The 16,545-nt window shown below is 41.0% G+C and overlaps 1 protein-coding gene across 1 annotated transcript in view; it reads right to left on the bottom strand.

Annotated features, from left to right (window-relative positions):
• erfl3 (Ets2 repressor factor like 3) overlaps window positions 1-16,085 on the bottom strand; it is an 83,496-nt gene extending 67,411 nt beyond the window's left edge. The window contains exon 1 of the mRNA XM_041793184.1: window positions 15,468-16,085. Within this exon, the coding sequence (XP_041649118.1) occupies window positions 15,468-15,489 (22 nt within the window). The 5' untranslated portion in view covers window positions 15,490-16,085. The remainder of the gene's footprint in view (window positions 1-15,467) is intronic.
• Between the last annotated feature and the right edge of the window lie 460 nt (window positions 16,086-16,545).

Below are 16,545 nucleotides of genomic sequence, written 5' to 3'. Positions count from 1 at the left end.
ACTGCCAAGAAGCAGCTGCCACCTTCTCAGTCTGAAACGGCTGTAAATCCACAATTTACCAAAAAATAATACCTGATTCAAATTAATAGCAAATGCTGAATTAAAGATACTTGGAAAAACTAATTTTGCAAAACAAAAGCTGGTGCATCTTAAAATGTTATCAACCAGAGCTGCCTTAAAACTAACTACACAACTGAAAGTTGTTGGGAATTTCAGACAATGAGATGATCTGTGCAGTCAGACAAGGTCAACGAGACTGCACTGACTGCAATGTTTCACTCTGAAAAAGAAAAGATGGATTGAATTTGCCAGGGATATCAGGTGTTTAAATGGAAAAAGCGCAGACTAGTGCTGACCTCAAAATCACTCTTTGTCTCAATGTGACTCGAACCTGAACAAATATCCCACTCCACAACTACTTAAATATGTAAAATCTACTTCAAAATTGATCAGTCAAAAGTCAAAACCTAGGTCAAGATCATGGCAGGGATGACAACAAAGAATAAATAAATCAAAGGGGATATGAAGATATGTTTGGGTCAAGGCACTTAAAGAGAGCAGAGTGGTAGAGAACATGAGACTGGCTTGCACTCTCACTTATGGACAAGCTGCATTAGAAATATGTGATGATTTAAGCGTGTTTCCAGCTGTTTGTGTGAGAGAGTGGAAGAGGATATGCTATAAGATGTTCGGCACTGATGGCCGGCTTTGTCATTAAAGTTTAATCGCTCTACTTTCCTATAAATACCTTTCCAATGATCCAATGCATTATTCAGTTCCTCTCAACCCCCCCAAACACACACTCACATATATACACACACACCTGGAGAGCCAAGAGAAAGCCTGGAGGAAGGAAGTCTTAAGAACATTTAAGAGGACGATGGCCAGTGGGCAAAAATAGAGAGATGTTTGTCCAATCCTGCTCACTTTATCCTGCAGGGGACAAAACATCTTGGAAGGAGCTCTTGGCTGTGTGTGCTTTTGTGTGTCAGTGTGAGTTCAAACCTCTCTATGAACCAAGGCCAGCTTGCACTTAATACTAGCTTGTGGTAGAGCGTGACTTTAAGCTCTTGTTTTAATGTTTCAGGTCAAATGTAGAATAAGGAAGCCAGCAGGACTGAGAGGTTACAAACCATTTGAGCCATGTTAACAGAAAACCACAGTGTATTTGCTTATCTGGTCATGCTGGCTTGTAAATCAGGGCATCCAGTATAGAGCTGTTATTGTTGCAAAACTCAAGAACATAATGTCTGCATTAAAACTTTACTTCATGCTCACAACTGTATCCTTATGCTTTGACTTTTGCTGTTCAAAATGTTTGCTACTTCTCAAATCTTTATTCGCTTGCTCAAATTTCCTACACTCGTGCTTCCTCTCATTCAAGTGTTTTTGAAGCTTCCACTCTTATTTTTCTAGGAAATGTACTCTGTGTACACTTTAAACTTTCTCTACTCACGTATGGAACTTTCTCTGCTTGCGTACGAAACTTTCTCTGCTTGCATACAAAACTTTCACTGTAAACATCCGAAGCTGACTCTTACTAAGAGATTCCAATTTGCACACATCATCTCAGTCAACTTATATGCCCTACAACTTCAATTTAGTTCCTCCTAAAAATTCATTTTTGCTTTAAAATGTGCACAGTTTTCAGCTATTTTCACTGGTTTTTCTTTTTCTGTTGTCCTTTATAGAAATTTTTTTAATTAATGTTATTTTTTTCTGATAATTTTTGTTCAGACATTTACAATGTGTGCAGGATCAAAGCAAATATCTCCCGAAGAACTGCACAGCAACAACAGGTATAGCAAATATGACTGGTCATTCCTAAACCTTTTTCCTTTTGGTTCATCAAAAAAATCCTAGCGCATTTGCAGAGAAAGTTTGAGCACTTGCAGAGAAAGTTTAATGTGCGCTGATAAAGTTTTGAGCGAGCGCAGGAAAAGTTTTTTGCTTGCACAGAGAAAATTTCATGATAAAAGAAAACAGGTATGTGAGCAAAGAAAGTTTCGTATGTGAGCACAGAAAGTTTGGAGAACATGAAGAGAAATTTTTGTAAGCAGACAGAAAAGTTTTGTTTGTGCTGATAAAAGTTTTGAGCATGCATCGAAAAAAGTTTTGTAGCAGAGCAACTTTCGTACATGTGCAGAGAAAGTTTTAAGCACACACAGATAAAGTTTTCTACCTAGAAAGTAAGTAAAAAATTTTTTCCCTGTGCAGGGAAGGCTTTGAGCACTCGCAGAGAAACTCTCATATGTGCACAGGGTAAGCCCAAGCAGAGAAAGTTTTGTGCGTGAAAAAGAAAGAAGAGAAAGTTTATTTAAGTGCGCAGAAAATATTTTGTACATACTGGGAAATTTGTGAGCAGGCCCCAAATAAGTTTGGTACACCAGCAGAGAAAGTTCCGTACGTTTGCAGGGAAGGTTTTAAGAGTGCGCAGAGAAAGTTTTAAGTCCATGCAGAGAAACTTTTGAGTGCATGCAGAGAACATTTTGGAACATCTGCAAAGAAAGTTTCTGTAAGTGCTGAGAAAGTTTTAAGCACACAGAGAAAGTTTGGTACGTGTACAGAGAATGTTTTGAGTGCAAGCAGAGACAGTTTTGAGCTCGACAGAGAAAGTTTCATGCACAGGCATAGATAGTATTCAGTTTTGCTAAGTTTTGTAAGTGCAGAGGAAGTTTTAAGTGTGCGAAAAAAGTTTTGTAAATGAGAAGAGGAACTTTTGAGCACCCACTGAGAAAGTTTTATTCTACACAGGGAAAATCAGAGAATACCAATCTAACAAACAAAAAGAAACAACCTGAGTAAGGGGAGAACTGTTTGAGCATGAGTGCTGGAAATTTGAGCAAACTTAAGATTTGAATACAAGAGGACATTTTGAGTACAAACAGCAAAAATCAAAGCACAAAGGCAGGTTTTAATTGAAAGTCTGAAAAAAAATCTAGGAACAAAATCATGCTCTCAAAATGATAGAATGTGATTTTTGCAACAGTAATGATTTATAGTCCAGGGAAAGACAGAGGGACAGGGTAGGGTGACATGAAGCAGGAGAGAAAGGGGGAGAGAGGAGGAAAGATGATGATGAGGAGGCTCATGGAAGAGGAGCTGCCACTGGGGTATTAGCCCATGGATTGGTGACACAGAAATGATAGTGAGAGGGAGAGGGGGCGGTGGGATGGGAGGGTCAATCGATGCTTAAAAAGGTTTCACTCCCCTGCAGGGACATGTGCATGTGTGTGTGCACAAAAACACACAACAGTCGGTCCACAATGAAAACACTATCTCTCCTACACACAAACACACACTTCACAGAAGGGCTCAGGCTGGCTTAGAAGTCAGAGGTCTTGATAAGAGCAGCATTCGGAAACAGGCATGTGATTCTGGCAAGAAGAAGTCAACAATGTTTTTGTCTTATTCAGGCTGAGAGTGAGTTTATTGTTTCAACATCACAAGTACCAAAGACAGTGCTTTCTTATGTGCAGAGTTGTCCAGAAGGATAAAAGAAGACAGTGCAATCACAGCTGATAAAAGGCGGAGGTTTTCTCTTCCACTTATCCTTGTCCTCACCAGCAAGCATACATTGTTACTGCTTGTGTTACTGGACAGAGTGTTTGCTAAGAAAAACATAGTGAGCATGAACATATCTGCAAATTACCCAGCTTTGAATTCTGTGCTATATACATGTGACTAGAAGTATAAGTTACATAAATTCAGACAATGGTTTGCACACTTTCTCACTCCAACATGGACTTCCCACCTGAAGCGCTCCTTTCCAAAGCACATAACTTTCTCACTCTCTTACATCAGGCTGTAATGAGTTGGCTCAAAGTTCAAAATGAGCTCTGACGTACAAAAGAGAGAACAGGTCTGAACATGGCTGGGAGGGAGACAGAAACAAGATAAAGGCTGAGAGACAGAGACAGCCAGCTGAGAGGAAGAGGAAAGACTGGTTGAAAAGAAAACTCCAAAAACGTGATTGTGCATTCCTTACACAGGGTGCGGGGAAGGAGAGAGAGAGAGAGAGCAAGAGAGAGAAAGAGAGAGAGAGAGAAAGGGAAAGAGAGGGAAAGGGAATGGTGAGGGGAAAAAAAGAGGGAGTAATGGGGGAAGGGAGAGGAGAAGGAGGGTGACAAGTGAGAAAGTTTAACTTGGCGCCAGGCAGCTTTTCAATACCCGGCGCAGACACTCGCACAAAATATCGACACTATGTGAGTGGCACAGAAGTCCTTTTGGTGACTTCCCATCGTCTGAAATTAGATTAGATATTTGCCCTCCACCCCCCGCTCCCTGGGTCCAGCACAGAGGCAGATTCCCAGATAAAAATAGCCAGAGGAACTATTCAAACACTGCTGCCTTTCTGCAGGGAGTGTCTGCTGACTGCACTGGACTTAAGGGGTTAGAGAGGGGTTAGGAGCTCCACTCAGCACCTCCCATATCACAGAGCCTGGGTCTCCAAGAGAGCCTGATTCCTACACGCCTACTGATACACATTTGAATTCATTCACTTTAAACTAATGCGTACAAGGTTGAAATGTTAAAATCTTCTATACTTTCTGACACCACCTGTTCAAAAATATTTCAGTTATGTAAATTATCGATAGCATAGAAAATTATGAAAGCTTTACAAAACTGCAGATCTTTGCCCAAAGCCTCCTTAAAGCCGTGCTCAAACTAGACCATTTGTTTGACTACATGATCATAATACAGCCATAAACTGGTGCCATGACCAACACAGAGACTACTTCATGATAGTATGCGAAGGGAGGCAGGACTAGACTTCAACCATGAGGGCTGTATAGATCTGCTATTTCTCACCAACATTTCTTTTCAGTCAGTTGTGGTCATTCCTCAAAGACACACAGTAAAGGTGGGGAAGTTGTTGCCAGAGATTGATAAACTTTTCCTTTGTCTCATTGTCGCATCTAACAGCGTACTCTTTTTTCACTTTTCCATTTGCTTTGTTTACATTTGTGACTGCTGCGTGTACAGAGCACTGTCACTGACGTGAAGTGTTTATTTTGGAGGTTTTAGCTCGACACTAGCGCTATGATATTTCACCGCCATGCAAATAATTTGTAAAAACACAATCAGAGTTGAGAGAGCATTCAAGGTATGTCAGTATTTTCATGTATTTTTAAGTAATTAAAGTACTGACAGTTGATTAGTAAGTGTTTCATGTTTAAATTATATATTTTTGCTAACTGAATTTGTTAAAGAAAGTAATGGTTTTGACTCAGAGGAAATCTAAAAGTCTGAAGAGTAGAAATGACTAAAATGAGACTGTAACTAAAAGGTATTTTAATCTAAAGCCTAGGGCCTTTGCACACTGAGCATGTTTCCTTTTTCTGAATATTTCACACACTCTCATGTTGTGCTAAATATATGTGCACACTGATGCCGAAACATTTGTCTGTCATAATTTTTTGTCAGAGCAGTAGTGGTGTAAAGATAATCCGATATGGACCGGTTAACCGATCTTAATGTCAGTGGTCCAAGTGCATCGGCCCGCGGAGCCCTGGAACAGTAAATATGCTATCTATAACAGTTTTAACGTTATAGATAGGTTAATTGAGGCTCTACTGCTTATTTTCATAGCCCATTCTGCCATGCTCTGGCTCAGCGTCTGTAATCTCGTGCAACCTGAGGCGACCTTTTACCTTTAAACGAGAGTTCCGTTCACCGTAGGTACTCGCTAGGTTGCTGGATGTGTTTCACCAGTCGTCGCCTAAATGTCTTTCAGTTACAGTTCTGCACCTCAGGAGAAAGTCATGTGGTCTTAATATGAAGGAAGGATAACTTTCGAAATGTCTGCCTGTCTGTACGCTTTGGAGAAAAGTGATTAAGAACTACAGCAGAACATAAATCTCACCTGTTGAGACAGCGGAGGTAAAGTTTAGCTAAGATGCTAACGCTAACGTAGCACAAACAGACCCAAACATAAGCACTCTTTTGAGTTAAAACTCAGAGAAGTCTTCAGTCATCACCATAACAACAGCCCCTTTATCCATGGGGTTTACAACCGTAACGGGTTGTTGTTACGGGTGATTTGATTTGGTGACATAATCAATACATCTGAGCCCACTGATATGATATTAAACAGAGAGGACTTCACTGAGCTGGAGATCAGCTGTTCTCCATGAATTAATTCAAGAATGAAAACAATCAAGAACGGTCAGATACACAGAGAAAGGAAATAATGATGTCTTTGGGACATGTAGATTGAAAACTCACATTAAGAGGAATTATGAAAGGAAAAATATGTATAGAAAGCTGTTTTAATTTGACTGTTTTCAATATTATTTTAACCCCTTGTTCTTCTGTACTAGCAGACACACAGAGCTATCTCTATCCAAATCTCCTTGTTACTTTAAATTTTTTTTAATTTGTGCTTCTTGGGAAAATTTGATATTTAGTTTGTACTGTTATTGGGATTAATAAAGCTAAGGAAGTGACAAGTACAGAAGGACGAACATGTACCAGTAAAAACTCATTTTAATTTCTATCTCCCAATTTAATGTCCAAGTAAGACACCTGGACACCTGGGTGTGATGAAAACTTTCTTCAACATAATTTCAGAATGTTAGCACAGGGGGCCTGGCATTTAGTCTGTTTTATAAATCAGATTAAATAAACTTAGATTATTATGAAATTATCTTGTTTTCCTCTATTCTGAAAATTTTTTTTCAAGCAAAAAGTTATTTTGATTCAATAATGAGATTGTACTGGATCAAATCGGACCGAACCGAATCGGATCGGACTGAATTGTTCTCTATTTTAATGAATCATCTGTGAATCGAGATTCGAATCGAACCGTCTTGAGAAGGACAGATTCACACCCCTACAGAGCAGGTTTTATTTTGTGCGTTTTTTGGGGGTTTTTTTTGCTTCAGATCAAGTTATTTAATTGGGTGACTAACTTATCTGGGCAGAGTCTGCAGCTTCCTTCTCACTCGCTCACTCCCCTCCCCTCGCTACCTCTTCCTCACTTGTACCGAAACCTCACTTAACATTGTGATATGCCCATGTATTACGTGGATATTAACCATGCTATATAACAGATAAAGGCATGTTTGTACTTACAACAGAGACTGAACTGAACTTTTCCTCTCACCAACTTGGCACAGCACTGTGATGCACATATTTGTCAGGAATAATAGACCCAGTAAGTTTTTAAAGTGGGACACAGCCATGAAATTGTTGTCACTGCTGATTTTCATCGTAGCACACAACAATTTGCCACTTTCTATTAATTTTCACAGTAAATACTAATAAAAAAGCAAATGACTCAATGTACACGGTTTGGGTATGTTAAATTTTTTTCGTATAATGGATCTGATAAAAGAAAAAATTACAAAATTCCTGGATCCAGACGGCGATCCGGATCACTCCCAAAATCTAATCAGTTCTTCCTTATGCAATTTCTGACATTTCCTGAAAATTTCATCAAAATCCGTCCATAACTTTTTGAGTTATGTTGCTAACAAACTAACAAACCCTGCTGATCACATAACTTCCTTGGCGGAGGTAAAAATGGACTCCTTATGCAAAGACCTTGAAACTAAATATAAAATAGCCACCAAACCTAACACTGGGTATCACAGGTATTGATGTTTAATGTCATACCAACATTTAAAACTCTGGGATTTAAACAACTCTAATGCAAACTTTAGTTCTTTTGCTGTAAGTAAAAGCAAAGAAAGATGCCTAGTTTGGCCCAACTTAAACATGTTTTGCTATCAAAAGTCTTCATCATAAAAGCAAGGCTTACAAAGGCCAAGAAGATTGAAACAACAGTCATTTAATTTGACTTCCCACCACAAAGAAGATCCAGTTCTGCGCTGATCCTGCCTGGAATGTATATTAGCAGCCACACTGTGTGCTGATCCCAACTGTAAAGATGCCCTCAGCATGACCAGTATTATTGGGGTTAATCTAAGAAGATTAAGAGTATACATTACAACACTGCTCGGACAGAGCCCTGGCTACCATTGGGAAACGCAGCCATAGTTGGGTGCAGAGCCACCAGTAGAGGATTACAATTCTGTGCTTGTCTCTCTGCATGTGTGTGTGCTTTTGCAACGGGCCAGACCAGGTGGTTGCGCTGTGGTTTATGGGATAGGGTTGAAAGAAGCGTTAGCTTCATGACTGAATGACTGACTGGCTAAGTGCTGTCATGCTCTTGACAGCTTACACCCTGCTTGTACTCCAAGCAGCAGAGAGGTGACACTCCAGGCTCTCACCTAAAGGACGGGTCATTGTGTTGTGTGGATCTAAAATAAAACCTCTCATCTGGAAGGATCAGAGGAGTAGGGTTACCTGATCTATGTGGGTGTGTGTATGCAGGCGTGCGTGTCTTCAGACTCAGATCAGTTTCAATGGCGCCGCCGTCACCAAAAGCTGTTACACATACACCCACAAGTTCACAAGGAATACCTTTCACACAGCTGCCCACCCAGAAACCCCTGTCTCCTCCATATCCATACTCTTTAACAATAACATGCCTTTCTGCACCTCCATTCTGAGTCACCTCTACAACAATGCAGCTCTGTAAATTCCCCATATTACATTACAATGCACATGTATGCACAAACACAAACAGCTGCAGAACAGAGCGGGTCAATCCGCGCACACCAACACACCCTTCTGCATTCTCCACATGAATTGTGTTACCCATTTGAAAAGAGACCCTCTGTGCATTTGTGTGTGATGTTACAATCACAAAGTTGCTTTATGCATGTTGTCCTTCAGAGTGATTAGAAATAATTCTGTATATGAATGCATGCTTTAGCGAGTCACTGGCTGAGCATGTGCAGAAAAGGCTTGCAGAGATAGTAACTGTTGTGTTTTCCCCTCATGTGTAATGCAACACAGCCGGCAACTATTAACCTTCTAAGCAGGAATGTGGGAGGTCCAAGAATTCCAATAAAAAAGCAGCACTGTGTGCAAAAGAGCGTGTGTGCTTCTATGTATGTCTACTCACACGTGTTCTCTTAGTGTTACAGTTATCTGTCAACAGTCCGTCCCATCCAGACTCATTACCATCCCTGACCAACGACTAATACGGTCGATCAGGGGTCATGCTGTGGGCTGCAACCAATAGCAACCCAGTAAAAGTAGGCTCAACTCACAACACAGACGTACACGCACTGCCTGAGGACACATTTAGATGTGCTGCTGCGATATCAGAGTAAAAAGTGCATTTTAAATGGAGCTCTTTAGCGTAGAGCCTCACAATCACGAAACTGCTCCAACAGGTCAGAGAGGTTGATAATCTATACGAGCTGATGCATGGATCTGAGGTTAATGTAGGGGTCTGTGGGGCAGGGTGGGGCTTCACAGGGGTCAGAAGGATCCTGGCCTTGAAGGGCAGTGCTGCCTTGTTGGCTGTGGTCTCTCTGGTCTCCCCGGTCAAGGGCGACGCAGGACTAATGGTCGGGAGGTCCATTAGTGTCGACTGGCTGAGCACATTGTTCCCTTTGGTCACATTCCTGGCTAAATACAGACATTTCCACAACTGAAGGCCTCCTCGACCAGAAGTCATTTGTCAACTTAGTGTCAAAGGCGACCAAATCAAAACTTTTATCTAGAACTCATGGGACAAGAAAGAGGGTTAGCCACGTGGGATGTCTGGTCTAAAATCAGCAACTTTGTCAAGCATAAAAATTAGACTTCACAACATACTGCAGTGAGATGACTTTCCAAACAAGTTAATCATTTTGTAACATCCAAGTAAAGCCAGGATTTCCACCTGCAGTAAACAAATATGATCATATTGGAATACAAGCACCTTAGTAGTGTGTCCAGATTCTCGTTTTATGCAGCAGCTTTTAATAACCGTTGTTAGAGCCCATAAATCTGCTGATTAGTTTTCTGATTAATTGATTAATTGATGTTTGATTTTAAACCCTTTATTAAAAACAGAACAAAGACATCAAAGAGCTGTTGAATTTTGAGATGCACCAATTGCATATGAAAGTGGCCCCACCATATTTATTTCTGTATGTGTCCCCTAGTGAAAAAAGTTTGGACACCTCTGCATAACATATTTCTTCTTAGAGGTTATCAATAACTTACAGTTCTTACCTACTGCTTGGTCTATTAAAGCACGTCATCATGCCGGTCCTGACCTCTGTTTCCTGCTCTGTGCCTGAAGTGCACACACATACTGTATCTCTCTTGCTTAAATTTTGGCAGATTTATAAGACACAAAGTAGGGGAATATCCCATATTTTATGAATGTCTGACAGCCCACAGTTTTTTACCAAATCTCACAAACAAACAAAAAACTGACTTGGTTGAAGTTTATACTACAAAGATCTATTCTTAGGTTGCACACATCTCATCTCCGTCTTGTGAAAACAGTCATTGATAATTATAAAATTTCTCTTTCATAAGATAATTTCCATGGAAGCTTAATGAAAGTATATAAACTGTCTACAAGTGACACAATACATAATAATATTCAATGAGTAGCTAAATGAATTAATTGCCAGTACTTTTAATGATGGATTATTAGCTATTTAAGGATTCATTGTTGCAGCATTATTCTTGATTCTCTACAAAAAGGTAAATGTTTAAATAACTCATCTGTTATGACTTTATCTAGAATTTGTTCATCATAATTGGGGTCTGACTGGAACCCTAGAATCCACTTCCTCCTTGCCATAAACTAATATTCTCCCAAAAGCTAGGGGCGTATCCATGTCTGTAAAAATTTAAGAGATGTACTGGCCAGGTGAAAATGTGCCGCACAGGACACCTGCAAAGGGGCGTGTCCAGATTTTTACATCATGTTTGACACGCTCAGGCTTTTGTTAAGGCATGTTAGGCCTGTCTCATCGCAAGATCTTTGACCGATACTGGTTTGATCAAAATTAGAGCTAATTTTCCAGTATGTTGACTGCAAACTTGGACTTCAACATACACATCAGAAACAAATAGGTGATGTCACTGAGATTACGTCCACTTGTGTATATATTCTATGGTGAATTCACAATCAATTACTAATGAAATGTCATGACTGTCCATTTATATCTATTAAAAAATCAAAACCATCAAAAGTGTCCATAAAAAAGTAAATCCACCTTTTAATTCAATTCAAATGAAACTTTTCTTTTAATGTACACTGCCTTCTTTAAATGTGGTGCATTGACAACACACTGCTGCTACATTATTACAGTGCAAACATTAGGCTGTAAGTGATCTAACTAATTTGTCAACAAAGGTATTTTAGCTGAAGTGTTAGTAGAAGGATAATAAGTTTGATATGAAACTTCATCTGTTTGATGCATGTCAGCTGAGTCTGATCACAGCAGGGTACTGTCCCATTGAGCGGCTGTAAAACTCAATCAAAATGGGAGGCAGTGATTTTGCTTTGGTCATCAGTGCGAGGGAGTTTTCACAAATAAGGCTAATCACTGCGCTTATCATCACATTGGCAATGTGTGTGAGATTGAAAAGCATATGCTGGCACATTAACACACACAAGGAATAGGTAAAATGCTCCCCCTTTTGTCCTAACACAAGGCAGGACTGTGTGTGACTGTCTAGAATTAGTGTTAAAATGGCTCTAAAGCACGCCAATCACCCTGGGAAGCGGCACAAAACAATCATCATTAAACTATGTAGTTGAGTGACTGATGACAAATAGACTGGGAAGCCGCATTTACCTCATTCTTTCTCTCTCTCTCACACACATTTCATATGCAGGCACAAGTGCGGTCTCTTCACTTGTCAAAAGCACCACCAAACTATGAGCTACTCCACACCATTATGAGTACAATGAGAGGTCCCTGGCCCCACAAGTCCACACACAATCAGCCCCAGGCCCTGCCCCACTCCCACTATTGTCCCACACTCCACACACACACATGCACAGACACACAAAGGCCACTCCAGAGCCAGGGGTCCCACTATGCAATTCCAGCACACAAAGACAAACACCAGTCCTTATCCCGTCAGAGAAGAGAAAAGAGTGACAGAGATGGTGGAAGAAAAATTGGGTGAAGATGAAGGAAACTGGGCGAAACAAGAACTACAAAGTCTGTGTGGCTGGGGTGTGGAGGCACACAACGGGCGAGTTATTACTGAGTGATTTTATCTGAGCTTAATCGATCATTAGCAGAGCCTTTATGATGAACAAAAAGTAGATGCAGACAAACCATAAATCCTCTGACTAATGCAACCTGCAGTATATGTCCACCGTCACCTTGTCTCTATTTCCTAAAACAAAGACTGAAACTGGATGATCTAAAAAACTCCACAAACCTACAGCCTTGCCATTGCATCTATAGCCCTGCCATTTCCTGCCTCATCACATCAATTCTCCATCTCAGCAGAAATCCTATCATCTATCTATTCAGGCTAATGAAGTGACTGTGGAAAACAGGAGTGCGAGGGGAAACGTCCGCTGACGGAGGGAGAGGAGGTAAGCTCCACAGAGGCGACAGCAGCTTACCGTATGGGACATAATCCTACATCAGCAAACATCCTGGGAAGGGATGATTGCATTTTTTTATCCTACACTTATCCTGGCACCGTTATATCCTTCCACATTCAAAAAACGTGTTTGCTCTAAATGATGGGATATACACAGGTTAAGGGTTAAAACTTGTGTCCTGATTGCAAGCGCAGCAACAGAAGGAGATCGAGAGATCAGGACCGCAGCGAGGATTAACCAGTTCAATAATTCAACTATTTAAAAGTGCTGTTATGAGATCAGATGTGATGTTAGATAATGCCTCAGAGACAGAGATGCTATGTTTACCAAATACAGCTGAAGGGATTAACCAATTAGTAGATCACTGAGAAGTGATCACATTGAATTTTGATAAACGACACGCCCCTTAATGAATCATAGCTTTATGTAATCAGTTTGCTTTTTAACATGTCAGACAATTAGCTCTGAAATGATAACTGAATTCTAGCTTAAAAGAGGAAGAAACCAGTAGAGCCCAGCTGCTAACACTGGCATGATGATGCTGTCACAATATTGAGCATTTTACATCAAGATATTATGTATAGGGAGGCATGCGATTGCTTTTGTGCCGATATCCGATATTGACAAATTAATTTCAGCTGATACCAATATCAATATTGATATAAATGTAGTTCAGACATGAAACTTCAGTTCTTAAAACACACAATGTAAACTTTTAGGAGGAATAAAGTTCAAACACACTTTTAAGTGTAAGGACTGCTGATGGATAAAGAACAAGACTTCAGCTGAAGTAGGTCTGCTGATCCAACCTAAAACTCTGCTAACTTAGTTGTTTGTACAGCAATATTTACAGATGATAAAGGCAGTTTTATAGCCAGTATATGGGTTGTAAATATTGGTATAAATTCTCACATTGGCTAACACTGATAATTCACTTATTAGGCTAATATCTGCCAATACAAATATCAGACTGATAACATTTTTCATCCCTTATCGTGTGATTTAAAAATGCATTGTTTCTGATTGAAGAGATAGAAAGTGAAACTAAATAGTCAGGTCTTCTTTTTACTTCAACCAACTTAAAATCTATGCTTATCTCAGCAGAAATAAACATCATGATCTCGTGAACTGAAGAAGATCTCTCTGGCACTAAATACTTTCATTTCTATTCATAATATGAGTGTAATAATGTATATTACACTGATACTAGGCCTCCTTAAGAAAACTAAGTGGTCACACAAAATAGTAAAATCATATCCTGTATGGATTTTCTTTCATTATCAGTAGCTGTGATGATTAATGACAATTGTTCAAGTCGATTGATGAACAAAAAGTAGCTGTTTAAGCACCTAAGATGTAAAGATTCAACGTTTGCTTCATAGTATATGAAATATGATCAGGTTTTAAACTTGAATTATGTGGTCAAAGAAATTATGAAAAGCATTTTAACCATTTTTCTAACTTTCTGAAGGCCAACTATAAAGCAAGAAGGTGATCACAAAGTGTTTGTTGCCCCCTGTCTTTACATAGAAAGAACTATGGGTATTCTGACTGCATCAAAACTGAATGAACATGTCTCAAATTTGTGTTTAATTATTCAAATCTGAATCAATTATTCAAAAGAATAATAAAATCTGAAAACTAAACGAAGAAGCTGCCCCAGAAGGCCACATGTATGGCAGCTCACGACTACACACAGACCACACAATGTACTTCGCCTTGATCACAACTGAAGTGAACCAGCGCACCAACCGAGTACATCAATCCAATAACCTGAGCACAATCAATTTTTAGTACCTTCCCAGCAGGACTTAAGCTATCTGCTTCTACACAAACACTGAGTTCCTCCTAATAAAAGACGCTTTTTGTGGTGGGATGTGGTGTGATGTCATGGTGGCAGCCTCCTTGGGGCTGCTGCATGGAGAGGGTGTGTGTGCAGGAATGTGGAGGGCTGAGAGGGGCTGAGGCAGGGTGCAGTGGGCGTCAGTAGGGGACAGGGTGGGGGAGGGGATGGGGAACATCCCAAGTGGAGAAGGGTCTGTCAGGGTTTGTCAGTCACACATATATCCCTGGACTTATGCCAAATGCTTACCAGTAACCACTTAGAAAGTCAGCACATTGTTCCTCAAGGTAAAATGACTTATTAAATATGAATACTTTGCTTTGCACAGAAGGGAATATACTTTGAATAAATGTTGTATACTTCCAGGTATTATTCTGCTCTTTTATAACAGATAAAATCAAGCTTATCTTGATTTCAAAGCAAGGGTAATTTCAGGCAGATTACTACCCACAACTAAAATGAATAGCTGGCTCAAATGATCGCACTTCCACTTCCTCCTTTTGAGAAGAAAAATTGGCTTCCAGTGAAGGGAGCAAGAACGAACTTATGCAAGCATTTCAGGAATTAGACAAAATGACACACGCAGAGACCTCAGCTGACTACTGGAAACCCCCCCCCCCTCCTTCCACCCCTGCTCTCACTTCATTATGCTGACAAGCAAAGTACCTTACAACTGTATGCTCAGTTACTGGGTTAATATCAGCTTGCTCAGTGTATTGCTGCAGACCGATCCAGTCCCCTCAGCACCACCACCAGGAAGGGAAGAGTCCTCAACTAACTTATCAACACGTCTACATCTCTCTTTCTCTCTCAGTCAGCATTAAACACGCTCACACGGTGCTTCTAGGATTTTAGGGGTGATTTCTGAAAGGTGCTGGATGTTGAAATTAGGTTGTCAGGGTGACAGAGGATGTAACAAGTGTACAGTAGTTAAACCACTTCCTCTTGAACCGGAGTACAGTACTAAACCTGCACCAGATTTCAGGCTCCTCTCCGGGTACAATACACGGACAGCTGCGCTAATCCCGAGCAGCCAAAATCAACAGGTTTTCACCAGGTTTTCTGCCAGGAAGCGGACGTTGACAGCTATCGTGTTCGTTCATTAATCAGCAGGGTAGTTACTGTAAGCTTTTGTAAACAAGGCAGACAATGGTTGACAAAATCAGAACAGGAGTCGCTCGAACTTACCAGTTTCTCCAGGTGTTTTCATTATGTCTTCTTTAGCTACAGAGCTGAAGTTAGCAAAGCAGGATGAATCCCAGAAAGTTGCTCGTGGAAAGCAAAGTCAGTCTCTCGGCCTCTTCCTCCCCCTTTCGTTCCCAATCTGGAAAACTAGGTGAAGACACACGGCAAACTTTTGGAGCTACAACTTCAGCGGCTCTGCTTCCTCGCGCCGCCCGCCGCGCTTCGCTTCCCCGGCTCGCTGCCAACCGAGCAACCGACGGAGTGCTTCACTTCCCGGCGAGGTGAACAGTCAAGACCTCGCTGTTGCTCCTCGCTCTCGTGCGTCCGAACCAAGCAGGGTTGAAGTCTGCACAAGTTGCGGCGGAAAACGACCAACCGTCCTGTGCCGAGGCAGCCTAAAAGCCTTTCTGTTTTTTTTTTTTACCAACTTCTTATGCTAACTGTCCAGTGGCTGTTTACTCCGTCTCAACCGCATCTTCATCGCTGTTTGACATCTCTTCACCGCAAAGCTTTGTGACTTCTTTGACAGAAATAAACGTTGGAGAGGAAGCACTCTTTCTTTACAGACTTTTTCAAGTCCTCCACTCACTCTCACACCATTCAGTGCGAGTCTCTCCTCCCCCCGTGCCTCTCTCCGTCCTCGGGGTGTCGTGTTTCGCTCGCTCTCTTCTGAGCGGGGCCCGCCCACACTGACGGAGGAGAAGGGGGGGGGCTAACGTGGCGAGTCACGCCCACTCACCACGAGCCGGGGACTGGGCTGGCGTCACTGCAGCACGCGGCGTTGCCTGGGAAACCGTCACAGCGCGCTGCCGTGGTGACATCACATCCGAGTCCTACGATTTAAGAAGCGCGAGAACGACTCGGCTGATCGTGTCCATTTACGTCAATCAGGGTTAGTGTTTCTAATTAGGCCCTTTCATATCAGGATAATTGCACTTATTAAACTGGCAAATTAAGTATAAAAGCGTCAGTGTGTGATTAACAGTAAAAACAGGAAATTCAATATGTAAGTTATCCATCTAGGCACTTTTTATATGACACACTGCTTTCCAGTAGTCTGCAAATGAATAACAAATTTAGG

This window comes from Cheilinus undulatus, linkage group 8 (genome assembly GCF_018320785.1).
Source record: "Cheilinus undulatus linkage group 8, ASM1832078v1, whole genome shotgun sequence".
Lineage (NCBI taxonomy): Eukaryota > Metazoa > Chordata > Actinopteri > Labriformes > Labridae > Cheilinus > Cheilinus undulatus.
Note: the sequence above shows the minus strand (reverse complement) of the source record. Positions and strands in the feature narration are given on the sequence as shown.